At 38.8% G+C, this 27,951-nt stretch overlaps 1 protein-coding gene across 4 annotated transcripts in view; it reads right to left on the reverse strand.

Annotated features, from left to right (window-relative positions):
* MYO16 (myosin XVI) overlaps nt 1-27,951 on the reverse strand; it is a 438,909-nt gene that overhangs the window by 117,375 nt on the left and 293,583 nt on the right. For all 4 annotated transcript variants that reach the window (XM_064143768.1, XM_064143767.1, XM_064143769.1 and 1 more), the window contains 5 exons: nt 23,319-23,430; nt 19,851-19,968; nt 19,008-19,079; nt 18,186-18,327; nt 8,587-8,659 (listed from right to left, as the gene is read on the reverse strand). In XM_064143768.1, the coding sequence (XP_063999838.1) occupies nt 8,587-8,659; nt 18,186-18,327; nt 19,008-19,079; nt 19,851-19,968; nt 23,319-23,430 (517 nt within the window). The remainder of the gene's footprint in view (nt 1-8,586; nt 8,660-18,185; nt 18,328-19,007; nt 19,080-19,850; nt 19,969-23,318; nt 23,431-27,951) is intronic.

Consider the following 27,951-nt stretch of genomic DNA (forward strand, 5'->3'; position numbering starts at 1 on the left):
GGGACTGAAGGGAAAGCCTTATGAGAAGAGGCTGAGGGAGCTGGGGTTGTTGAGCCTGAAGAAGAAGAGACACAGGGGGGATTTTATCACACTCTACAACTACTTGAAGGGAAGTTACAGTAAGGTGGGTGTTGGGCTCTTCTCCCAGGCAACATGTGATGAGAGGGCACGGCCTGAAGCTGTGCCAGAGGAGGTTTAGGTTGGATGTTAGGAAGCACTTGTCACAAAAAGGGTAATTAGATACTGGAACGGACTGCCCAGGGAGGTGGTGGAGTTGCTGTCTCTGGAAGCATTTAAGGAAAGATTGGATGTGGCACTTAGTGTGATGGTGTTAGGTCATAGGCTGGACTTGATGTCAAAGGTCGATTGTAGCCTCAATAATTATGTGATACTGTGAAACATGGCAGCAAAAAAAGAAAACACATTGATATTTTTACCCTTCAGCATTATTCAAGATTATCTATAGCACTTTTTGTATTAAACATTTTTCAACTATTCTTTACATGCCTCTAATTGACTCCATTCTATGTCTCTTTAGAACAAATCCGCTCTATATGTCTATTTTCCTAATTCTAGCTCACTGTCACATCTCAGTAAAAACAAAAGGACCATCATTTTGTCCAAGTCTTTATTAAAAAGACTTCTAGAATATTATTAGAAGAAACAAAATAATCCTTGTTCATGCATTTAAACTAACAAGTTGCAGTATCATCCAAACTGCAGAATCTGGAAAATACATCAGTGGTCTTTGACAAAAGCAGTAAGCATTCCTCATATCCAACAATGAGATCTCGATCTGTTTTCACTACATTTGTCCACTTACTACTAGAAAGTATACTCCAAATTCAAGGAGAAGACCAAAATGATACTGTACTCCAAAGACAGAAAAGCACATATGTGCTTATGCAAAATTAATCTGTATATTAATATTGATATCCAGGCAAAGAGTATTACTATGAAAATTGTTTATTAATATTCAATCTCACCAGAAAACTTATTTACAAGGTTCGAATGCAGGGTTGGGATACTTACACACAGGGGAAACAGGCAATCAAGAACAATTAAGAAAAAATAGCATTAATAAACACTTTAAGCAGGTGGAAAGTGAATCTTGCAGTCTATATGCTGCTTGTCCTCTAGGGGGGCCCGAGAGGTTTCTTTCTGCTAAGGCAGAAGGCACAAAGGAATCAAAGCTTTAATTGCAGAGAGGCTTTTTAGAGTATTTACTCACGAGCGAGTATCTCTGGACTTCCAGGCTGCAATATAGTATCAGGCAGTACCCAAAGCACATGGAGGGGCTGCTGTCGGTGGTTTCAAAGCTATTAGAGGCTTTTGCAGTTATCCCAGGGCTCTTCTCTCAGGAGGCTGGGGGTTTAGCTTAGTCTCTGACCTGGTCTTTACACCTTCCAGGACTGACAGTGTGCAGACAGACACGATGTCTTGCTGGTGGCTTGCTCTTGCCACAGCGTGAAGCCACTTAATGCCTAATCCTGCTAAACTTGAGGCACAGCAGTTTCCAGGCAAACAAGCTTACACATCCAAGCTTGTGACACAGCAAAGCTGGACTGGAGCACGAGGCAGAGCACGATAGCAGAGCGCAGGATGTGGCAGAGCAGAGAGAGCATGTTGTTTACAACTGGGCTCCAGTTAGTGTTTTCCCACGTGAAATGGCTCCTGTGGCCGCAGAGACTTGCCAGTCAGAACGGCACTTTGCTCAAACTGACCACATGGGCGAAGGCAGGAGCTTGCTTCCCTTATTTGGGAAAACACAGGCCCTGCACCAACACAAGTAAGCTCCTTCTTTACCACTGCAAAGCAGAACGAGTCTGGGCAAGTCTTGGACCCTCAGGCTGGGTGTCTCCCAGCTTTGCAACTTCTCTCCCACTCTCTGCTCCCCTCCCTCAGCAGAAGGAAGGGAATTGTGGGACCATGTCTTGGGAAGCCAGGACATGTATTAGGCCTATATTGGCCTTCCACAATGTGCTAGTTTGAAGCTAGCTAGAATGTTTTGGTGAGAACTAGATTACAGGCTGTGAAAGGGAAACAGTGGTGATGTCTATTTTACACATAGGCTTGCTGAGAGGTACAAGAGCAAGAATCCAAACATAGACAAGGCATTTGGTCACTGCCTGGACTTTGAGCTGCATTTCTCTCTCTCTAACCTAACCTGATTAATCCACCTGCTTCCTAACCCCCCTGGCCAACACTCCAATCTTCCTTGGGCACAAGGCAATGTCTGGGGTAAGTAGAGAGGGGTGGGAGAAGGTGGAAAGGTCCCAGGAGGGGCTCCCAACCGCTCCTTCACCTTCTCCCTACCCCTCTCAACCTTACCTCAGTCCCAAGGAAGAATGGAGGTTCAGCCAGGCGCTTAGGAAGCAAAGTGGATTAATCCAAAATGAAGGGTGAGGTTAGAGAGATGCAGCTCAGCCAGCAGCAGAAGTGACGAGTGGTTATCTATGTTTTTATTTCTTGTTCCTACACATCTCAGCAAGCCTGTGAGCAAAGTAGACATCACCACTGTTTTCATTTCACGGCCTGTAATATAGCTCTTCTCAGCAAAACATTCTAGCTAGCTTCAAACTGGCACACACTGCTTCTCCAATGACTGACTGGAGGACTGGACAGCAAATAACATTCTGCACAAATGGAAAAAAAATGTGTGCAGACTGGGAAGAAGCTCAAAGAGGTGGAGAGAAAGCAAGGGTACCCCCATGGCAAGAGCCACGCAGAACGTAAGATCCCAAGGAACAAATTAAAGCAGGATTACCAGGCCTCTGAGGGCAGGAGTCAGCATTTACAGCCCAGACAGCTTTCCTAAGACACTCATCATGCCCTGGCCAGAAGTCCGTTTTCAGGGGATACCATGGCAGCATTAGTTGCCAGTCTCACCTCCAGCTGCTTCTGACAGGACTCCAGCTTGCTGTGTCAGGGTTGCTGATGGGTGTCATGCACAGCCTCGGCTCTTCCCACTATGCCCCAGCACTGCAAGAGGGTGCTGATCCCTCATGACACACCAGTTTTGCTGAGAGAATCACAGGCCAGCCATGGGCTGCAGGCCACTAGCAGTTCTGAGTCAGCCAACACAGATGACTTGAGTTGGCCCACAGCTGTATCTCATATCATGATCACCACACATTAAAAAGAAGGGGGGAACATCTTGTTGGAGCCTCCTGCTTAGGCTCCTCTTCATCCTGCTCCTCCTTCTCCCACTCTTCAGGACTGCCTTCCTGGATCTTGGGATGCTTTCCTTTTGCTGAGTACAGCTGTATATACCTTTGGTTGACAGTGGTACTAATTTGGCTATTCCATTAAATCTGTGGGCACTCTTTTCCTGAGAGGACACAGTCTCAAGTTGTGCTGGGGGAGGTATAGGCTGGATGTTAGGATGAAGTTCTTCACAGAGAGAGTGATTGGCATTGGAATGGGCTACCCAGGGAGGTGGAGTTGCCATCCCTAGAGGTGTTCAAGAAAAGATGAGGCACTTAGTGCCATGGTCTAGTTGACTGGACAGGGCTGAATGATAGGTTGAACTGGATGATCTTGGAGGTCTCTTCCAACTTGGTTGATTCTATGATTCTCTGCTGGGGATCAGCTGGCTCTTGCTACTCCACAGAGGAATTAAAACCAACCTTCATGTGCATGGAGGCTATCAAAGCTTGGCCTTTAATACAACCTGTTATTTCTCCTTGTTAAGGGCTAAATTAAGATAGTAATGCACTATCTCTTATGCTATGGAATGCCCCAGTGGGGGGAACTGCAGTGGACGATTCTCACTTCAAGTCCCTGTTTAATGCTGGGCCTCAAGCTCAGTGTGCACCAGCAGCCTATTCTACAGGCTAGTGCAGAGGCAAGGACAATCCATCTGTGCTCTGGACAGGCAAAACCAAAGAAGACTGCTTTCCTCTGCATAAAATGAAATACTGGAATATTCCTTCACACTGGCCAAAAGGTAAAAGCATGAATACATTTCCTCCCATCTGCTATAATTGAGACTGAAATGACTGTAGAAAAAAAAACATGCAACTTTTATCTGTTCTTATCTATCCATCTACAGAATAGGCAACACGTGCTTATGTTTGGATGGCTGGAAATAGTCTTGTGGGTGAGGGAGTGCAATTCAATAACAATATTCTGTAAAGGCTATTTTTGCTGGGAAAGGTCATGTGACAGAACTAAATGAAGTCTCAGCAGGATTAACTACAGAAACAATATACTGAGAACTTAAAACTCACCATACCTAATCATAAAAGTAGGTGAAAATTCCTGTGAACACAGGTGAGCTGCCTGAGCAACTTTGCTTCACCATAATGACTCTGAAGTCCTGTGCTGGGCAAGCAATGCTGTCTCCTCAGAGCCACCTGGCTCCTACTGCAAGTGATGTGCTGCATGGAGCTGCTACAGGAGCTGTGCCTTTCCTAGCACTCTGCTGCATCCTACAGATAACGTTCATGTGCATTAGTGGATACAGAGTGGAGTCAAGAGCCACTTGACTGTTCTAGTGAACCAGTGCCCCAATTTGGGTAAATAATTAATTTCCTATATAAAGGAGGATATATGTACACTTTCTTCTGCAAAACTTTTAAGAGGTCTACCGAGTTAAAATCCCACATAAGGGTTAAATGTGTTATTTAGAAAGACCTAAGTTTACCATTTGAAAAACACATTAGAGAGAAAAAACTACAGTCCATCTTATTTCACTGCATTATTGCTCTTTTTGATGCTGCCACAACTGAAGATCTCTATTTCTGTGAACAGACTTGATTTACTGCAGGAGACAGAAAATCTGCTCTTGCTACTCTGAGGTACTCTTGCTCCTCTTCTGCTACAACACAGTTTTCTTAGCGACAACTAGAGGGAAACTGTACAGGCAACTTCATCAATCTTTCCTCTTGTTTGTTGCTTGTTATGTTCACTGGCTTTGAGTTCTTTACATCTGTGCTGCATGCTCATGTAGTCAAAGGATATGCTAGTATAATGCTACAACAGAGAGCAGCATTCCCTGACTGCATTATTTGGAGTTGTGCTGTGAAGGAGCCATGAATAAGATAGTTTTAAGCTCTACTAAAAGAGAAGTAGACATTTTCTACGTTTAAAGGAGCGTAGACTGAACTGTAAAGAAATATATTACTGCTCAAACAAGGAAACCTAAGAAAACATTGAAAGCTAATATTGAAAACTGACAGTGCTAATTTTGATAGAGCAATCATATTTCCTGAAAGAATCACAAAATTAAGGCAAATTCTGTATAGAACAGGACAGATAAATCTCTGCTTGCTTCTGACAACGTTCCAGTATAGCTGTGTACAAAACTGTTCTGGCACAGCAGGTATGCAGCTGCTCTCAGAAAATGCTGTTCCCAAGCTAATGATCACCCAGTTCTATAACTGAGATGAGCTGAAAGTCTACTGTAGTCATTTACCATAGCTCAGCTGATGAGCAGTACCTCACTGAGCCCTGGTAATTCAGAAGCTTCAGTCTTTATTGAGCAATGACTCCCTTGAACTGTGGCTTTCACAAAACAGTGTCCCACATCTTTCAGCTTTTAAATTTCTCCATAAACCAAGCAACCAATCAAACAAAAACCCACAAGTTAAAATCCCAGCCAAACAACTCCATCCACTGCTGCTTATTCCCCACAGTTATTTACTGTTATTTTAGAATTACATGTCCTATTTCTGCTATTACAAATAGGACACAGCCCACATGTTCCATAAAATGAAGGCTTCCCAATTGTCGCCAAGTACAAGAAAAACTGAACATTTAATACTGGTTAACTTCTAATGCTGCTTTCTTTGTATACATCTCTAAAATGTTTCTCCTTGCAAGCTGTCAGTCACATTATTCATAGAATCATAGAATCAACCAGGTTGGAAGAGACCTCCAAGATCATCCAGTCCAACCTATCATCCAGCTCTAACCAATCAACTAGACCATGGCACTAAGTGCCTCATCCAGTCTTTTCTTGAAGACTCCCAGGGACGGTGACTCCACCACCTCCCTGGGCAGCCCATTCCAATGGGAAATCACTCTCTCTATGAAGAACTTCTTCCTAACATCCAGCCTGAAGAAGCTACCAGATACTTGATGTAGACATAATTAACTAACTTTTCTAGCTATTTGACATCTATTGTCCTATGCATTCTTCATGAACCCTTCCTGGACCAATTCTTCATTTGCCTTTGACATTTCAATACTCTAACGCCTTGAAATTCCAGCACACTCACTGAAGCGGACAAGTTATTCTACCTGGTTTATCCATCTCTATCTTTCTGGACCATATTCAAGCACAGTCTATTAAAATTAATTGCTTAAAATAACATGTGATTTAGTATCACATTACTTCCTTAGTTATGCCATTAAACTGTCTATCAGCTGACCTGATTTAAAACACCAAAAATATTCATGCATCTGCTTGGAATGTCCTCAGGTTTAGGCAATTAGGAGGCTTAAAACATTTCTTGACAACTGTTATAATCTATTTTTGTTGACGAAAGCAGGCAAACATATCACAAAAAATGCATTGTCTTGTGTTAATTTTAAACAAAGCTTCATTTTTCCCCAAATTCCTTTTGTAATGTCATTTTATGTTAATTCAAATGTGATGAAAAAGTAAATTTTATGCCTTCTCCACTGTTTAGCTGCAACATTTAGAGCTAACACTGGGCCTTGACATTGGGCATGTTTGCAGACATGATGCAATGTTTTGCATGAAGACCCTATCTGAGCTAACAAACCTGTTTATCATCAGGGTTAAAAAGCCCAGGCAGAATACTAAACTAGGCTACACTGCCAGACAGCTTGTGCTTTTGAGTGCAGGCTTGTTTGGATATGTCTGCATGATTACACTGTGCCACGTAGAGATTAAAAATGCTTTGATGCACTGAAACTGCAACCTATCACTTCAGGAATCAACTGTGTTAATCACATTATACAGTTCATACAAAAATTAACTCTGTAAGTCCCTCACCTCTATCCTTTCTTTTCAGGAATGCAGTTCAATAATTTCTGAGGTAATGACTCAGTATTACTCAACAAAATGCATTCAGTCAAGGGGCAGAAAGAGTCTCTTGAAATGCATTTACTTAGAGAGAACGAAACAAAAATGCAAAGCTGATGGTGGAGTTGTTTGCTATGCATAAATACTCATTTTACTTTAAATCACAATTTTTTTTTTTCTTCAAGCATGTTCCCGAGTCACTAAGCAGAAAACTTTACTCGGAAATTCATGGTATTCATGGTATTTCACCATGCCAATTGCAGAACTTATGTTTCAGGACAAAAAACCCAATGCAAAACAGAGTCAATGCAAAATAACCAGAAAGACCCACTTTTGAGATGAATTCAAAATGCATAGAATATTTTATCATTATTAATGGATAGGCTTTATGGAAACTTTTTGGCATATATTCAGTCTGTTTAAGATGGGTTTTTTAATTCCTTACCCCCTAGACACTCATACTCAGCAATAACTGCAATAGTCTTTAATTCAGCAAATGTTCAAACATGGTAGAACTGTAATAGTAAAGAGTTTTGTGAGAAGGGAACTGGAATATGTCTTATTGCATTTGTACATGCTCTCTGGAAGGTATAAGTAAGGTCACCCTGTTTGTGCTTTCAAACATTTGGAAAGTGGGCAGCAATATAAATGTGCTACACAAACTTCAATAATGTGGCTCCACAACCTTTGTTTCTCTGGAAAGAGAAAATTGAGCCATAAAACAATGGATTGACTGAGATGAAGAAGGGGCAAATTCTTATTTCAAACAACAGTGGGTCCTTTGTCATTGCTTATGCCATCTCTATTCTCTTCTATGCTTTGACTTTCCATTCTATGCTTTGATTTTCTCCTGCTGCATGACAGAATGAATGGACAACTGAACAATAACTTAGACATCTCTTTCAGTGTGCTCTGTAGAGTTGCTAATGCTTTCTGAAATAACTCAAGAACTTTGGCTTTCCAACACTAGCATTGAAGGTGGACAGAATTCCACAATAAAAAAAAAATTAAACATTATATTAAAATGGATTTTTAAGCATTCAGTGAGCTAAAATTTAATTTTCCATGGCTGTAATTCAATTATTTTTTAAAAGACACATTTTCCAAGGTCACACAGAGGTGACTCTGCCAGTAATGGCACTTAGCATAATGTGTCACTTCCATGCTATTTTTTTCTCCAGGCATCTGAAGACCTTTTGATCTTTTTTCCATTTCAGTGTATTGTCCTCCTATTCACTGACCTAGTAGAAGTACCACTTCCACAAGGATTAAAACAGACAGAAAGAAGTATTTTCCTCAGACTGTTTCCTCTTCCAAATCATCATGTGAGCTATTTCCTAGATTCTTTAAAAATGATGAATAACTTCACAAAACTCTTTGGTTTTTGTGGGGTTTTTGTTGTTGTTTGTGTTTGAAGTTTGTTTTTTTTTCTTATCACACCCATAAAGGCATTAGGGGGAAGAACAAAATTTCATCCCCATGCATGTTTATATTCTGATCAAAAGACACACTTTGGCAAAAACCCAAAACCTTATCAGAAGAATTAACATGAACGGTTTCAGTAAATTCAGCAAAACATAGCCACTTACCTGTTCAAAAGTATTCTTTTGAAATTCTTTAAATCCAAAAATATCCAGGATTCCAATTTCAAATACTTGGTCACTGGGAAAAAAATGTAAGAGGAAATTAAAAAAACAGATATTGTAGTCAATAATAATTCAAGCATGTGAATAAAGTGTTATCTCAAAAGAAAAAAGCTCTAGGATGAAAGCAGGCTGCATATCAAAAACATGCAATACATCGGAAGACAACGTATAGAACAGAATCAAAATTCTACCCAATAACTAATCAAACACAGAAAACTCCAGGATTAAAGATTGCTTTAGTAGTCATTCTGTAAGAGAAGAAAAAAATCCTAGTTTCTTTCAAGTCCAATTTGCAAAGGCAGAGGTATCTATTAGCTTAGATGAGGGATTGCCATTTAGTTTAATTTTCATAATCACTTGATTGCACTCAGCCCTTCCAGTTGATATTTCTTGGACAGCCAGAACTGCTACTGTTGTGAGCTTTGGGAAGATTTGACAAGTTAATATGAGAGGCCTGGGCTTATTGTATTTTCTTCATGGTGTCATTAGAAAACATAAAAAGAAGGCTGCAGTCAAAAATTTGTTTCATTTTGCCCATGTTAATGCAGTGGGACTTGCTTTGGAGTGGAATGATCTCCCAGAAAGACAAAAGTCTTTCTGCTATAGCCAGACTCTTTGAAATGGGAAGACAATCAGCAAAGAAAAAAATACTTAGCTTCCTGAGAAAGGAGCTGGATGGTTTCTAAAGCAGATGAGTTTACTAAACATAATCTGTAAATGTATGGATTTACATGCACACAAATAATATTGCAGCCTTTTGTTCCTCTGTTCCATGCTTCCTCTATCTGCATGTATGTCAGGATACAGACATAAAGGAGAAAAAGGGGATGAACTGTTGAAGTCCTTTAGTATAGTTCTATTACAGTCATTGTAAACAATATCATTTATTTAGGCAAGGATCCAGCCCTGAAAATAAATTCCCATATAACAAGCAAAAGAAGTAAATTGATAAAAAACCTGAGTATTACAAAACAAGTTGGGAAAACAATCCTCAGGGACAAGCAGAGATTTCTGCAGAAAGTGTACTCAAGAAGTTTGTCTTAATTTCTGAGGCACAATAGTTCAATGTACTACTGATGTCACAAGACTGGCTATGTGCATAAATGTCAGGCATAGAAGTTGCATAACAAATCTAGTCTAGAATGGCAGGAGAGGTTATCATGAGGTCAGTTAGACTCCCAGGGAATTTCTACAACAAGAAGCATACAGATATTTCACCACCTCAACCTCTAGCAAGGAGTGTACTTGATGTTTTAAAATACAAGCCTCATTCTCAAGTGTTCCTAGTTAGAGATGGGTGTGTTTTCAGCAAAACCAGTCCATTTTTATAAAGAAATGGCTACTTAAAAACCAAATGATCTCAGACTAAAATTAAAAAGCCAGAATCATTATGCTAATTAAAAAAGTTTGGGGGAAAAAATAGTTTGGAATTACAGAATATTTAATTTTATTTGTTTATGGTAATTTATCTGTAGCCTTCCTTACTAGAAGGCAAAACATGAGCTGCTATATTGTTATATTGCACAACAACTGAAATATTGCATTATATTTAAAAGTTAAGAGCTACTTAACATGGACAGAACAGTTTACCCCTTCTCTGTCTAATTCAGTGAACAGATTTGAGGCTTAATTGCTTATACCCCAGTTGAGTGCCATGACTGTTATTTTGTCAAATTAGCCTCCTTTATTCTCAAGAAATATAGACATGTTTTTATAAGAAAAAGGCCAAAATGAACTGACTTAATGACACATTACAAATCAGGCAAAATAGGGAAACGGCCCTAGTTTCTAAAATGCTGGATAAAAGCCTGAGCAGCCAGCCTGTTGCCTTCCTGAAATAACACTTTCTGTCAAAACTGTGACATTTCCAAGAAATATCCTGATTGGTTTATTTTTTTTACTAACTCCACTTGATAATCTTGATCCTGTATTATTAGACAGTGCACAAATTACCATGAAAAGAGCTGGAGGTTTTATATAATCAATACCTTGCCTACAGGGCAAGTATAACAGAACAATGCTCTGTATCCTCTACAATAATGACTAAATTGTGGCATTTATGTGCAAAATCTCATCAGTCATGACAGAAATTTTCTCTATAAAATTACTGCTCTGATCTTGAAAATTAAATGGCAAGAGACAGCACAGCATTAAAAGCATTGCATTCTACATCAGTTGTTTCTACAAATTACCTTGTCTTAGGTTTTTTTGTTTGGTTGGTTTTTTTTAATTTAGTTTTGTTTCTTAATGTCTTCCTCTGTTATATACAGATGATACATCTGAGAAGAAAAGTGGTATATCTTTTTCTTGGCTAGCTGTCAATCATATTAATTCCAGCAAAATTCCTTTCCTTAAACTAATCATAGAAGAGATTCTCAAGGCAAAATAAAGCATGAATAATAAGTCCAGGTTTACAAATGAAAGGGCATATTACTGGCGTCTAGTAGAATTAATAGAAAATAATTGTGGAATCAACCAGGTTGGAAGAGACCTCCAAGATCATCCAGTCCAACCTAGCACCCAGCCCTAGCCAGGCAACTAGACTATGGCACTAAGTGCCTCATCCAGGCTTTTCTTGAACACCTCCAGGGATGGTGACTCCACCACATCCCTGGGCAGCCCATTCCAATGGCAAATCACTCTTCTCTGGGAAGAACTTCCTCCTGACATCCAGCCTATACTTCCCCCAGCACAACTTGAGACTGTGTCTCCTTGTTCTCTTGCTGGTTGTCTGGGAGAAGAGACCAACCCCCACCTGGCTACAGCCTCCCTTCAGGTACTTGTAGACAGCAATGAGGTCATCCTGAGCCTCCTCTTCTCCAGGCTAAACAACCCCAGCTCCCTCAGCCTCTCCTCATAGGGTTTGTGCTCCAGGCCTCTCACCAGCTTTGTCACTCTTCTCTGGACACATTCCAGCCAGTTTTGTTCTGAAAAGAGTCCCTTATTTTACTTTATTCTTTTATAGTTACTAAACACCATTAACACTTCCCCTCACTATGTTTCAGAAATTCTATATTTACTATGTAAAAACAAAACAGCTATACCTTTAGTGAGGACTGAGGCTTTGATTTCAATGTTTCCTAGCAGAGAAGTCAGAATAACTACAGTTTACCAGCACTTAAAGAACATTTTCTGTCTTAGACAGGTGCATAGTTGTGTATAGGTTAAACCAGGCATGGATGCTAACCATAACTCACTTGATTTTTGTGATGTTCTGAATACCATTTCGCTTGGTAATATTTTATAGTGTCTCTGTAATAGACTAGAAATTCTTCCACACCTAACTTCATTATGATGGAACTACACAAAGTTTCTTGGCAACTCTTAAAATACAATACATATGCAGAAAATATCCTGTCTGCTCAACTGTCTTGGCAGACATCTTACAACTCATCAGGAGATGGTCTTGGTCCTTTTCACAATCTTAGAATCATAGTATCAGTCAGGGTTGGAAGGGACCACAAGGACCATCTAGTTCCATCCCCCCTGCCATGGGCAGGGACATCCTACCCTAGATCAGGCTGGCCAGATCCACACCTCCAGGGACAGGGCCTCAACCACCTCCCTGGGCAGCCCATTTCAGAGTCTCACCCATCTCATGGTGAAGAACTTCCTCCTCACATCCAGCCTGAACCTACCCATCACCAGCTTCGCTCCAGCTTCTTGGTAAGGTGAATAGAATTCCTTTTACAATACCTTTAACTCACTGCTTCAGACAAACCTAAAGGATGTTATTTGATCACTCTTAACACCCTAGATGGTTTTCAGCCCTGTAATTCACAGGATTCCCTTTTTTGGTAAAACAGCAAGGTGAATCTGTTGAGGCAGGATGTTCCAACACATCTTTTCATTTGTCCCAGCTACAACATTTATTGCTTCTCCTCCAACTTCTGTCAGTAGCCAGGAAGGAAGCCAGAAGGCTTATGTCTGATCTGGTAAACTAGAAAAGATACTGATTAATGAGGAAATATTTCTATGGTTACATTAAATATGTAATCTAGGCTTCAAATGAGGACGCTCTGAATCCTAATTAGGACTCTTTCAGTTCTCCCAAGGGGACAGATTAGTCATAAATACAGTTCTTGAGGGGAACAGGCTGAATGCTCTCAATTGGATACACTCCTGTCACAGATTTACTAGAACTAGTTTCCAAGAATTTGGGGACAGATTTTTCTGAGATTTTTGTTGAGATGATGTCACTGCCACATCTTTCATTCATCTTGCTTAAGTTCTGTCATTTTTCTTTTAATATCACCTAACCCAGGTGTGAGTGGCACAGAAGGATAGAGCAGTTGGACACAGTGGAAAAAACACTGTCTCCATACCTGACAAATATTTGAGTAACTTCACATGCATGACAGCAAGGGAGAAATGTGTTTGCTGATAGTTTTAACATCTATAGTCCTTTCACCAGTAGTATGTACTCTTTCACAGCTCTTAAAGCAAAATCTGTTTGATGTTTCATAAAATAGCATTTTGCCTTGTTTAATGGAACACTGGAAATGATCCTGACTGAAGTAATCTCAGAATATCATATTAAGTGCAATATTGCATTAGATGCTTTTGTATTGCTTGCTTTGAAGATTTAACTACCATCACCTATAGTGGTAAGTGTTCACATTTTGAACAGGAATTCTTTTTGTCCTTCCTGCAATCTTAACCAACTTCAGTAAAAATAAAGAAACATTTTAGTTTCTGCTCTGTTGTTATTTTTTTGTTGTTGGGTATTTTTTTCCTTAACCTGGGAAGATAACTATTTCAGAATAGTTCCTTCTATAAATTAGATGACATGTATTAAGAACTTTGTAAATGAGATCTCTCTTTTACCAAAATAAGTGTTGCCACTGCTACTTTCTGGTAATATTTGAATTACGCTGTGGATACAATTACACAGTCAGAACACAAAAGCTTTCAGAACGTATCTATGTAGAAGTAGGTGGAATTTTTTAGAAGGAGCATGCTCTATTTGAAACAGAAATCTCCTGTGACTGACCGGGTGATAACGGCAGTGTATAATTGAATGGTAGCTTTCTTTGCTTGTCTGTAATACAGCAGACGTTCTGGCATCAGCCCCATCTTCAGGCCACATAAGAAAGAAACTGTTTGCTAACTACCTGATAAAACATCATGCCTGCTACTTACTAGTAGGCAGAGAAAACAATATCAAGATTTTCTCAAGCATATATACCTAATTAGTCTGTGATCCATCAGAAAAGAAAAACAACACTTCACAAGAGTTCACAGGTATTTTGCAAGAAGAGTTTACATTTATGGGGATTAAAGAATCGATCAGGTGTTCTTAAAACATCATCTTAACACATTTTATTTGGATGGCTAGATCTAACATCAAGTACCTTGATAAATGGCACATCTAGGCAACCATGAACGCTCTGAAAAATCAGGATAGTTATTGAATAAAAGTAGAATAGTAATAAACTTTGAAAAGTCAAGAGACTTAGAAAGAAGTTCACCTAGATTTTTTTTTTATAGAATAAAATAATCAGAATAGGAAATCATTATATGAGTGAAAATAATAATATAGTAAAAAAAATAAGCACCTGTGAAGAATTTTAATAGTTTCTTCTACTCCTATTCTAGAGTCCAATTACAGAAAACCAGTTTTTTCATACTGAATTTCTTTGCAACAACTTCAAGGTATCTTGCAACCAGTTTAAACAAGCATCCATGGTTATAATTTAGTGTTATATCAGAAGTAACTTTCTTGAATGAGAGCAACATTTCTGAAGGTGCATTGTCTCATTTAACACTGTCATTAATATTCCTACTTTATTGGAGAAAATTATAGATCAATGAATTTGCTGAATTCTGGGAACATTTTTATCCTCTATAGTTCAGTGCTCTAGAGCCTAGTCTTTGCAAATGGTCATAGAATCATCTCCCTTCCTTTTAATCACTTCTATTTTGTGTGAAACCTGCTGTAAACTATTTCATGGTAAATATAAATCAGTATTGATGATGAAAATCTAGTAGCTTCACTATAAAAGTTAAACCCAGGTAACTAGTTTCCTCAAAAATGCCAATACCAAAATGTCTCTCTTAAAATTAAACAAATGTAATTGTATTGCTTTGTAAACTCTCTCTGAAGATGGAGAGAATACAGTTGATCTACTTCACAACAAAACAAGAGAACTGAGTTAGAAATCTTAGTTCAGATTTCTGATAGGGGCTTCACTCAATCTGATAAGTAGTAACAGTCTAAGTTTCTGACTGGAGAATGAAGTGTGGCTTGAAATGCATCAGTCTTATTTAGTCACATTAATTAATTTGTTTTGTGCATCTGCACACAGATTTATTAAAACTGCACCAAACTGGAGGTGTGATGCTGCTGACAGAATTGGCCACACGTACATGAAGGAAATCTGAACCACAAATCATGAGTTTATGAAAGTACTTGAATTAATCTGACTTGCATCTTGAATTGTCCTACGCCTCAATTTACTACAACAGGTGATACAATACAAGTAAGCCAGACCAGAAGAAAGCTGGGAGTGGATCTGGTATTTCTTTTTATCTTAAGCTGCATGATTCATCTGAAGTTGAAATATCAAATGGTCACAGGTCAACTCAACTTTCACTTAAGATATTTAGCTTCAAGTTCGGAAAGGGGCCCGAGGCTGAATTTGGCCTGCTAAAATTTGTCTTCTCAGCATTGCTGGTTAGCTTCTTTCAGCCAGCATAAAGCTTCTATGATCTATGACTCCCCTTTTTCAAGCATAGAATCGTATCATAGAATCAACCAGGTTGGAAGAGACCTCCAAGATCATCCAGTCCAACCTAGCACCCAGCCCTATCCAGTCTACTAGACCATGGCACTAAGTGCCTCAGACAGGCTTTTCTTCAACACCTCCAGGGACGGTGACTCCACCACCTCCCTGGGCAGCCCATTCCAATGCCAATCACTTTCTCTGGGAAGAACTTCCTCCTAACATCCAGCCTATACCTACCCTGACACAACTTCAGACTGTGTCCCCTTGTTCTATTGCTGGTTGCCTGGGAGAAGAGGCCACCCCCCACCTGGCTACAATGCCCCTTCAGGTAGTTGTAGACAGTAATAAGATCACCCCTGAGCCTCCTCTTCTCCAGGCTAAACACCCCCAGCTCCCTCAACCTCTCCTCCAGGCCCCTCACCAGCTTGGTTGCCCTTCTCTGGACATATTCCAGCACCTCAACATCTCTCTTGAATTGAGTGGCCCAGAACTGGACACAGTACTCAAGGTGTGGTCTGACCAGTGCTGAGTACAGGGGAAGAATAACCTCCCTTGTCCTACTGGCCACACTGTTCCTGATGCAGGCCAGGATGCCATTGGCTCTCTTGGCCACCTGGGCACACTGCTGCCTCATCTTCAGCTTACTATCTATCAGTACCCCCAGGTCCCTTTCCTCATGGCTGCTCTCCAGGCACTCAGCCCCCAGCCTATAGCGCTGCTTGGGGTTGTTGTGGCCAAAGTGCAGAACCCTGCACTTGGCCTTGTTCAATCTCATCCCATTGGCCTCTGCCCACCCATCCAGCCTGTCCAGGTCCCTCTGCAGGGCTCTCCTACCGAGGCACTAAGTCAACTAGACCGTGGCACTAAATGCCTCATCCAGTCTTTTCTTGGACACCTCCAGGGACAGTGACTCCACCACCTCCCTGGGCAGCCCATTCCAATGCCAATCACTCTCTCTGGCAAGAACTTCCTCCTAACACCCAGCCTATACTTTCCCCAGCACAACTTGAGACCGCATCCCCTTGTTCTATCGCTGGTTGCCTGGGAGAAGAGACCACCTCCCACCTGGCTACAGTGTCCATAGTTATAATACAAAATTACTGTAAATTTCTCATCCCTAACAACATTAAACACCTGTCCTGTTCTGGTGAGGACTTTCAATATCACATAGTTTTTAAGTTAGCACATGCATAGAGGTAGTTCCACTAAGAAGTTTTTCCACAAATTAAGAGTCACCTAGGGCATATGATTGCACTAGAAGGAGATTACAAGGTAAACAATATACAAACAGCTTTGCCTTTCATTATTTGCTGCTCCTACGATACTTAGGAATTACAGGTTTGTATTACTGAAAAACAAAGATACGCAACAACCTGTTCTGTGAAAGTTGTGAGATCTCAAACTTCAAAACAGCAAAATGACACATTGAAAAAATAAGTTAAAATATTTTAAATTGTTTTTTTTAATAAACTGAGTCTAGATTTCTTGCACAATGACCACTACAAGTAAGATCACTGTAATTAGGAATACTTGAGCTAGATTGTTGTCTGATACAGACATGCACTGAGCTGAGCCCACGTTTTACAAGCCCCAGCAATGAACAGGGAGGAATTGAATGTGACCACATGCTGGGGTCCTTCCTTGTTTTAAACACAGTATTTCAAGTTAGGACATGGACTGGAAAGCTGCTGTAGCTTGATTGTCCAGGTGCCTGCAATTTTAGGGGGCTGTACAATTGAAACAGGCAAGTAAAACCATTCTGTGTTACTGACAAGCCTTCCCTCTGCCTCTAGCTGAAAGCTAGGCACTCTGGCATATGTATAATAATGGAAAGCTTTTTATGCACAGAAAGCTCTGGGGTATTCAGGCTTGAGAGAGTTTTTCTGTGAGCTATGCCTATAGAAAAGAAATAGGATTTATTACTTATTGGTCTACAAATAGGATAGGAAAAAAAAAAAGATCATTAAGTCTTTGAATTTTAAAAGAAAAAAACCAGATACTTTTTTTACTGTGAAGCTTATCAACACAGATATGACATAAGAAGAAATTATTTTTTTTTTTTTTTGGAAATTCCACCTCATTTATGGGTTTCTATTTACCAGCAATGGCAAGATATCTTGTACTTCCTGTTCAAAAGAAAGCTCATCCTGGCATGTAAGATGTTGAACCTTGGATAAGTCACATGCATATGTTCATCTAATTAGGTCTATTGCCACTTAGATTCTCTTGCAGGGGGAGAATTGGTTTTTTGCTTGTATTTTGACTGCCTCACTGAAGCACATTAATTATAATTTTTTAAACTTTCTTTTTCCCCTAAGCAACCAAACCGGACAGCAACAACACTGAATTTAGCAGATGGTAGCCTAGAGGCATCCAGAGCATTCTTAGAACACAGAATTCAGTGAAGTGTAAACATTAATTTGAAGGTTTTTGAACAAAATTCTGTTTTCAACATCTTTTGTTAAGGCCATAGTTTTAGGAAGAAAGAACAAGTATGGATTAAAAACCACCAAGAAGCTTTTGACTTAGTGAAAGACTTAGCCCATTCTGTGTTGTCAGCTCTTAAAGGTTACTAATTCTAAACCACCAATCTAGATTAGTGCATGAAATACCATGTTCCCTTACATGAGCAAATAAATAAAGCAATGTGTTACAGAGTCAACCACCTGAAAGAATGGCCAGTGATTTACAGAACTAAACATCACTGTCACGCTAGTGCAGAGCGCTTTAAATGATGGAACTATGTTTCTTTTATGGATCTGCATTTGAACACCTCACAATGGCACACCTCATTGTTTGTCACGGCACTCCTACCTCTCAGTTTCATCTTGATTTTGAAGGTAGCAGTTGATTGTGTTGACTAAAAAGCTAAACAAGCGACCATATAGAGACTTTGCCAAGAGATCCTGGTAAAACTCTGCAATCTCTATAGTGTGTCTCCGTACAATCATGTCTCCTAAGAGAGAAAGCAGAAAATGGACATGAAAGCATGTTGCAAAGCTTCCCTTATGCAATTTTAGCTACATTAAATGTAGTTACAGTTACTTCTCCTTTGCCAAACCTATACACAATGTTAGATTCGGGGGTGAAGTCTTTACTGAAGCATGAGAAGACTGTCAACATTTGCATGCTCTTTAGTTTGCAAACATACATATTTGTACTTTATTCAATAGAAAAGGGTATGAGTTCTACTGGAAGGTGTCCCTGCCTATATCAAGAGGGTTATAATTAGATGATCTTTAAGGTCCCTTTCAAGTCTGTGGTCCTTTAATGAGTACCACACAGAACTAGAATTTACTGAATTTTTCCAGCTATTTTATTTCAAGACACTCCTGTTGATTTTAATTCTTAGTATTAATATTTAACCTGTTATCTTGACACACTTTTGTAAGATCAATGAAGTCTGAAGTCAATTAGTATTAGACTGAAACTGCTATCTACCATATTACAAAGACATTTCTTACTCAGTGGCCCAGTCTGACAATGTATGGCAAATAATCCAACATATTCCTCAAATGACAAGACTATATCAGAAATAAGAAATAAAGAATTGTCTACTTTTACAATTCTCAAATCAGAAGGATCAAAATGCCAACCAGGCCTGATCTATAGGAAGGTAAACTTAGAAAAGATTACCTTTAAAATACTGAACATCAGTTGTTAAGGCTGAAGCAAGCTCATCTGGTGAAACCTGCAGCATCCCTGCCACTGAAAGGAAAAGACAATGTAAAGAAAGCCTGATTTGTGCCCCATTGCATAATTTTTTATAACCTTTTCTTATGCAGATGCTATTTTTGAACAGTGAAAGAATCCACACATTAAAGAGTGCTGCCATAGGAGTAATCAAAATTAACGAACACATAAAATCAGATTACTATAATCAGCACTTTGTGAAGTTGGAACGTATCTGTATATTATGTTACAGCTTTCTTTCCCCTTTAAAGATTTCTCAGGACTTTCCTCAGGGCTTGGCAGACTTTCCAGGGCTTGGCAGATTTTCTCTTGCATTAGTTAAGGTATGCTGCTTATTGACATTCTGTGTCCACAAGCCACTTTGAGGAGATTTTTAAGTGACCAAGAGGGCAAACTTCAAAGCACAGGAACAACAGACCCTTTCAAGACACAGATTTTGAAGGTAAGGCATTCTGTTCAATGCAAATTGCTCAGCTGTTGACAAGCAGTGCAAGAGCATTTTAAAAGAAGCCTGCACAAAGTGCACTGAGCAATTTCTTCTGGCAAATGATAGCATCAAATATGGTTTTGAATTAGACAATTTGTAATAGCATTTTCTTTGATGCCATAAAATTCTGTAGTTTATAAGAGATCCCAGTCTTTCTGCAGTCATTTACAAGTTTTCAGAATGATCTTTTTGTTTGTTTTTCATCTCCCTGGAACTGTGTTTCAATCTGTTGGTGAATCAGTGCAACAGTCCCGCTGAGGGACCAGGCAGGCGATGCTCCAAGGTCACGTTCTACTGACCTTGTTCCAGTAGCTGCAGGTCTGACACAAATGCTGTCTCAGCGTCTGTGAGAGCCGTAAAGCGAATGTCTCCAAGATGCAAAATTGCTGCGAGAATTACAAACAGGTTCTCCACCTCCTGCACATATTTTATGCAGAATTAAACATAAAGAAGAGATCTGTTGGGCACACCAGTGAAAGGCAACATTTTATAAAATTAAAAGTTCTATTAATTTGCATCATTGGCACTTGCTAAAGTTAAAAAGTACTCACGTGTGAACTGCTAATAGGAAACTGAAATTTAGAAATTAAACTGGAACCTATCTAGGACATAAAACCCCCAACATTATTTTTGTGGATGGGATGGGCCTCAGTCCCTCTGGTTTGGTTAAGGGAGACCCAGATTCTCTCTAACTACCACATTGGGTTAAGAAAGCTTTTCAAACTATGATTAAAAATACTGAAGTATCTTTAATGGAAGCATTATTTTTGTAAGAAATAGATCTCCTCCACAGAGAATTTCTATTGTGTCAGTTTCCATGTCTGGGAATAGCAAGGGTTGATTTTTTCCTCAGCCAATTCTATTTGCAAACAAGGTGTCTAGCTCCAAATTGTAAAAAGTTACTGGTTTTAAAAGCTATAGTTACGGTCTAAAAGAAACAAAAAAACACCTCCTTTACCCACACGTTTTTCCCCCATGATTGTATGCCAGGTTCGGATGCCTCCGAGGCTGTGAAGCACTTAGCCATAGGGCTAGATTTCCCCTGGCCTCATTTTTACGACAGCAAGACAATAATTTTCTTGGTGGTTTGGGTTTTTTTTTGTGGTGCTTTGTCTATTTTATTTTTTTAAACTTTTTTTAAACTCAAGCAAAAAAATCATCAAACAAATACAAACCAAAAATATTAAGACATGGAAACCACTGTGTGATTTTCAGTCTTTTTTAAAGTCAGTTATATAACAATGCCACTGCTTTAAAATTATAGAACAGGAAATGTGATATCTACTACAGCATTACAAGGCATTATGAACAGACCAAGTTGTTATTCTTGAAATACTTTTGCAAACATATTTGGAATTAGCCCTTTATTCTAAGATGATCACAATGTATTTAGGACACGCTGAATCCAAGCTTAGATGACTCTTCAATTGTTTTCAAAAGCAGAAGGTAAAAAAAGAGAAGCTTTTCTCCTCATTCCTTTTTCTATTTAATATGCCCATCACCAGAGAACATTAAAAATACTACAGTCTTTCTGGGATACAGATTACAGCACCTCCAATGATGTTTAAGCAAGTTTGATTCTCTAAATGACATTTTAAGACAAGAACTTCAATCTCTTACTGTACAAAATAGATGTAAATATGGCAACAGTGTGTTTTTTTTCCTATTATAGAGTACCAAAGCTACAGATTAAAAAAAGTAACATTCACAGGAAAAGTCTGATTAAGATTAACTCTTAGAGCAGACAAACAGGCATGCATTCAAACTAGGCTGCTACATCCTGCTTCTTGAGAAGGCCTCTTAGGCAAGATGGAAATAGCACAGTAATACAGAGTACTTCTTGTTTGGTTGTTGGCTTACTCAGAACTGGTTTGGGAGTGGCTGTATAGTACTGCATTAGAGCAGGCTGGAATAGCTGTTTATTCTGGTAATTTTGATAAGGCCTCAGGTTTAGTTGATGGTCCATCTTCCAAAACACTTTCTCATTGTGCTCCAAGACACATGTTCCCTTAACTATTTTTTTTAATAAACATTAACATTCTTTGCAAGATACCATCAAAGACTGCTAAGGAATTTTTATGTAGTTCTCCAAAGAGATAATCTATCATCAAATGTGGCTACATGGCCAAGGAATAATGCATACCGACCTTTCTGTGTACCTTAGAAATAATGGGTAGAAAATTCAGGAAGTGTGTTTTATCTACATATTCCCTTTTTACCTCCAGCACTAGAGATCAGCCTGCAGTACTCTGGAGTACCACAGATTTTTAGCCTCCTACGTGATTATTCCAACACTGCATTGATATAGAGGACCCTTGAGGATGGCTTACGCTTTTCTGAAAGGCAGCTAACATCCTCTCCAGAACTCTGAACAAACTGAAGTGCTGGAACCAAAGGAATACTGTGTTCTTAGGCAGTTTCTTCAGGCTTATAAACTGTGATTCAATAATCATTCAGTTATTTATGGGCTGAAGCCCTTCCTCAACAGAACAGAAAGGATAATGAAAGAGTTAGAGAGATCCACTCATCAGTGAACACTGGGCTAAATGCAGAAGTTCCAAGAACTTTTGCTACAAAGTCTACAGGTGCAGAACTTAAGCCACTAACAGTAAGGAAGAATTCTGTCAAATGCAACCATATGTGTTCAGTTTTGTACATGGACATTCATTAAAGAAAACCCAGCAAGGTTTTTTTTCATATTAAAAGATGGCATAGGTTACCAAGGAACATTTGTTACTACCTTAACTAGGGAATGCCAAACAACATAACATATCATCACCACAGATGCCAACCTTACACCTAAAAAGCAACTTCATGAGACTCAAATTTTTCTGCTGATAGTCCTTGACCCCTTTTTACTACAACTGTTGCCCATTTGTCATGTCTCATGGTAATGTAGCAGACTGCTACATTTTTTCCCCCCATAATCTTATTTCTTAGGATGCTAAATGCCATGTAGAGATAAATAAGATTTTACCTCCTTCTGGAACCACTGTTGCTTATGCATTTGTTTTGCAGAAGAGCCCTGGCTACAGTATGCTAGACAGTATACATGTATGCAAGAAACATGGAGAGTTTGCTAAATATTCTAGTGTTCAGATATGAAGTAGAAAGCTTGCACAAACTCTTACTCTCAACCTCCCATTTCATCTCATCCTGTCCCACCTCTGTCCTCCAGAGCATCTTCTTGATTCATTTTCCAAATTCTCTTCTTCATTAGCTTTACTGGATTAAAGATGAACACCAGATCTATCTTCTTTTTTGCTGGTTAAGTAATCTCTTTCAATTTATCCAGCTCTAATTTTATTTGACAAAATATTCATTCACTTCTTTTCAGGCATTGTTAGCACAGGCATTTGGAATGTTGTGTTCCACAAAATTAAAAGGGACAGAAAGATAATCAAGAAGGGGACAAAATTCCCTCGGGTTTTGTGAGGTTTCTGTCATATGGGACTTGTTTCTTTTTATCTACGTAATTTAATTGTTCAGAGTATTATACCTTGAAGCTGTTTTGTGAATCTTTAAGAACGAGGATGATTTACATTGTTGGTGCTGTGCCTAATTAAAAGTGATTACAGTAATTTCCCTGGAGTAAACTAATACTGTATATTGTTTCAAGGTCTTCAACACCAGGAGAAAAAAAAAAGACAAACAGAAATGCACTACTTTTCCCCACAATGGTTCATCCTTGAAAGTTCCTTATAGCCTGTTTTTAATAAGTAATATGGTGATTTTAGCAACAAATAGGATAAGCTTTTGTAACTTACCAGGCTATTGAACCCCATAGCACCTAGAGCTTGTTTTAGTGTGGCTAACTTCTCTCTGTTTTGAGGGTTGGCTGTTAACATCGCGTCTTCTACTGCAGACTGGCTTAGATACCTGCATGGTGGAAAAAAAGTAGTTATGGTATTTACAAGGCTGGTGCATTTTTGAGGCTGAAAGCCAGCTTTGCCCTTCTAACCAGAAATTTACTATTACATATATGTCTCAGCCTTTGGAGTACCAGTGACAGAATGCTCCCTATTTCTTTCCTTAAGCTTTTGCTTAAGGCTCCCTGCTGCCAACTCCAGCCCTACATGTAAGCTAAATCTTCAGATTCAGCACATAGCACCGACAGGTTTGCCGTTTCTGCACTACCAGAAATTCTCCTTCAGAAAGAAGATTTGAAGAGATCCTCTGATAACTCTGACTGCTTTAAATTCTCTTCCTGCTGGCTGGGGAGTAAATCAGATCTTATCTGCCTGGTCCCATGATGATAATTTGCTTCCTTCAGTAGCTGAATGGGAGACAGGTATACTCACAGAATCACCAAGGTTGGAAGAGACCTCATAGATCATCAAGTCCAACCCTTTACCACAGAGCTCAAGGCTAGACCATGGCACTCAGCATCTCTTAGAACAAAGTAGTAACTAAGTACATGGAGTAGTAAGTGTACAGCCTTTAAGCTGTACTGCTTTGCAGATTGTGAAGCAAAAGGAATTTTCACAAACCTTCCCAAAAATTATTAGGGGGGAGAGAGACACACACCTAGTGCAGCAGCTGACTCAGGAAAGAAAGAAAACAGAACCAACATCAAGAGTAATAACACAAAACAGAAAACCCAAAAACCACAGTGCAACAGAAAAGAGCAACAAACCTTCACAACAATGAATTTTGACCCGCTTGAAATGTCTATGGCTGTATTGTTAAAAAAATTCGGCAGAAATCACTAAGAGTGAGGTGTCTCAACATCTTATGGGATCTGTTTCTTAATTACATCATACTGAGAATGTAAAAAGATATTTTCTTTTATGGTTGTCAATTTATCATCATTAGAAAACACATTCATCATACAACCTACAGTCTTCACAAAGTTCACTTACATCACAAAAAAAAATTATAAAATAATTCCCTACACCTAAATGATTATTCTCACAACACCAGCAAAGGCAGACAATTTACACACACTCCATCCCTCATCTCATAGAATCAGATTTATTTGAGCTAGAAAAGCCCTTCAGGATCATCGGTCTGTCTATTAACCTAACATTACCAAGTCCACTGCTAAATTATGTCCCTAAGCCTCACATCTACCCATCTTTTAAATATCTCCTGGATGATGACTCAACTATGTACATGGGCAGCCTGTTCCAGTGTTTAATTCACCACAAGAAAAATCCCCCACAATTATTCTGCTGTCTAATAATGCTTAAACCATGATCTGTCATGAAGTTGGGGAACAACAGTGGTTTAATTTCTGACAATTCTTGTTCACAATTCTACTATAATTGCACTATAGAGGAGACATGGTTTCAAAATAAAACTCCTATCACCACAGAAAGTCTGGCAATGCTCTAGCAAGGGTGGTAGCTCTTGTAAAGGTGGCCTTTTATGTAAACGTAGCTTCTAGAAGCACATAAAAGAATCATTTAATATTTGTACTTTTCTAAATGGCAATGAAATATATGAGGTGTAGGAGATGAAATGCAGACTGCATTAGTTGTTTGATACTAGATCTACCAGTGCAGATTTCCATTGGAGTAATAATGGCATAAGTCACTCCAGCAGGTGGGCAGAGAAGAATGATGGAAAAAAAGAGTGGGCTTGGGTGCACATTTGCAACCATAGAACTCAGCCAGCATATAGCTCAAGCACAAACAAGCCTCATATCAGTGGCTAAACCTTATGCATTAACAAGACCCTTGAGAACATGGCTCTGTGAGCATCATCACCAGAGTTTTGCACCATTTCCTCTAGCTACTAAAAATATTAATTTTGTCCACATCAGGTAGATACAAAGGACAGCAGAGATGTCAAATTAGAACAGATAATACAACATATGTGTCAGGTTTGTGATTTTTTTTTTCTGATTGTTTTTTGTTCATTTGGGCTTTTTCCATTCAGTTGGTTTTGTTTAGCTTTTTTAATTGCCTGTAAGTTTGAAAAAGAGGCTACACTATATCTGATACAGAACCTGGTACAGATCCTACTGGTATAAAGGTTAATCCAGCAAAAAGTTTTCCACTGTTCTGAACTGCTGTGTGAGCTTATACCACTTCAGCATTATGCATCATGTGTCAGCGACATTTTGGATCCATAATTAGGAGATTTACAGCAACAGTTACTCTGATGTCAAAAGATCCTGTTGTTGAAGAGGTGGAAGCTTACAGCCACTTCTGCAAAAACAAAAAAGCCACTTCTTTGGAGTTCTCCCAGTATAACTTTCTCTCTGCATATGGAGCAGGGAACACTTTTTCCTGTTCCCTCAGAGAACATTTCGGATTGCGTAAATAGAAGTATGCAATATTCTCTATTGAACCAGCTCCTTTTAGCAGCATTAATGTGCCTGTGGGTATTGTGGCAAAAAGGTGTGTGAACACTACCAAGATTCATCAAAGCAGGCCACTGGCAGAGCAAAATGACCCAGAACACTCAACTCCCTTGAAAGAAAAAGCTAAGCTGTGATATGAACCAAAACAAATCAGTTCTTGCCTTCAGCACAAGCACTTGCTGATACAGCAGGGGGCAAGATGGGTACCTGCCAAACCAGGTGTCTGCGGCTCCAACAATCCATCCATAAACTGCAGTATCTGCTGGGACATGCCTGTTGGAAAAGAATTTGACCTTCCCAGTATCAATCCCCTGAAGATTTAATCAGCAGATGTGCGGGAGTCCTTGGAAAAGACTGCAGATGAACATTTTCTAAGGTGCACTTCAATTTCGAATCAGTTTCCTTAGTGTAAGAGCAATCACATTCTTTTGTAATACGTCATGAAGCCCACTCATTTTCCACACTACTTAAAGGCTAATGAAATAAGAAAATTGCATGGAAGCATTCAAAGTTGAACATTCAACTGTTATATGTTTACAATACAATGCAAATGCATATCAAGGATGGATTGTGTGGAGCACTAGGAAGTGTTAACAGACATCATAAATTCTCTACAGTGCAGAAAATGCAATGTAATAGGTTGGGGGTACAGTATATACTAGATGTACAAGGAATCGCATTGTTCTGCCTCAGAAACTGAGTAATTCTACCTCAGAAAATGAGTGACACTTGGAAATGAATTGTGTGTGTGTCAACTTAAATTCTTTGTTGCTGGAAATATTAGGGAAAGAGGAATTATTGCTATACAAGCCAGAGATGATGCTCCATAATACCCAATGCAGGAAGGCTGCATACGAGTTGTGGACTCATTTATCACAGCTTTATTAGCATTACTTGTATAGCTCTACATGCATATTCATTCTGCAAATGTGCATTCACATTCTCTTACTGTAGCTTTAAAAAAGAGCCTCAGGTTTTAGTTGAAGTCCAATCTTTTAGTTTAAGGTAGACACTCAGACAAATGTTATTTGTATCTCTGGTAAAATTGGCAAACCAAACAGTATATGCAGCTCAAATAATTAATTCCTTTCTGGTGACTGTCTAACCATTTGTTTAAATGCTACCCTGTTAACACTTGTATCAGAGTAGTGCTCTGACAACTTAGCAAATTAGACAAAGATTTCAAGGATATATGATCACTGAATATTTATTTCAAAAAGAAGATACACAAAATGATCAGTTTGGGTATTTTTTAAAGAAGATAAACTAATCAATAATTGTAGTAGAATACAGTTACTTTCAGTAAAATATAATACTGCATTAGACAGTTTCTTGAGAAATGTAAGACTGTATGAACAGTTTCTTCCTGATGTTTCTTCTAAAAGTTCTAACTTGAAGCATTTTAGAAATCTTTATCTCTAAGGGACTAGCTTAGATAAAAGGCTGCTCAGAAGAATAAATCAGTGGTGTTACATTTTCACTATATTATTTATGATAATAAATTTTTAAACCATCTATTGAAAGTTAACACCAAGTTTTCAGGTAGCAGTGTCTCTAGTGTGCCCAAGATTATAAAAGGATTATCATATTAAATTATGTATGCATTAACTACTCATAAGTAAGAAGTTACCATACCTGCTTACTCTAGCATTCTTATTATAATCATTGTTCATCATCATAGTTTGTGTTATTCAACTTATACCTGCAGTAAAGTTCATAATTTGGTACATACATCTCAAATGTGAAGAAGTAGTATATTAGAAGCAAACATCACCTTATATTGACAACATTGAGATTTTCTGCCCTATGCATGTTTCAAAACTTATTACATAACCCCACTGGTCAAAAATTTTCTTTAAAGTAATATTGTCTGTCTAGACAACTGAATAAATAACAACCTCAGACTAATAAGAACTTGACTCTTAGTTTGGTGCTCTGCCAAAAGCTCAGCAAAACCATATTTGATTTGGATTGAAATTAAGTTAATTTTCTTTTTATCTGTAACTTAGTAGCATTCATTATCTAATGAAATAATATATCTCATTCAACAAAAACAGAACATGTAATTTCATTTCCTTACAGGAAAAGCA

Source organism: Pogoniulus pusillus, chromosome 5 (genome assembly GCF_015220805.1).
Source record: "Pogoniulus pusillus isolate bPogPus1 chromosome 5, bPogPus1.pri, whole genome shotgun sequence".
NCBI lineage: Eukaryota > Metazoa > Chordata > Aves > Piciformes > Lybiidae > Pogoniulus > Pogoniulus pusillus.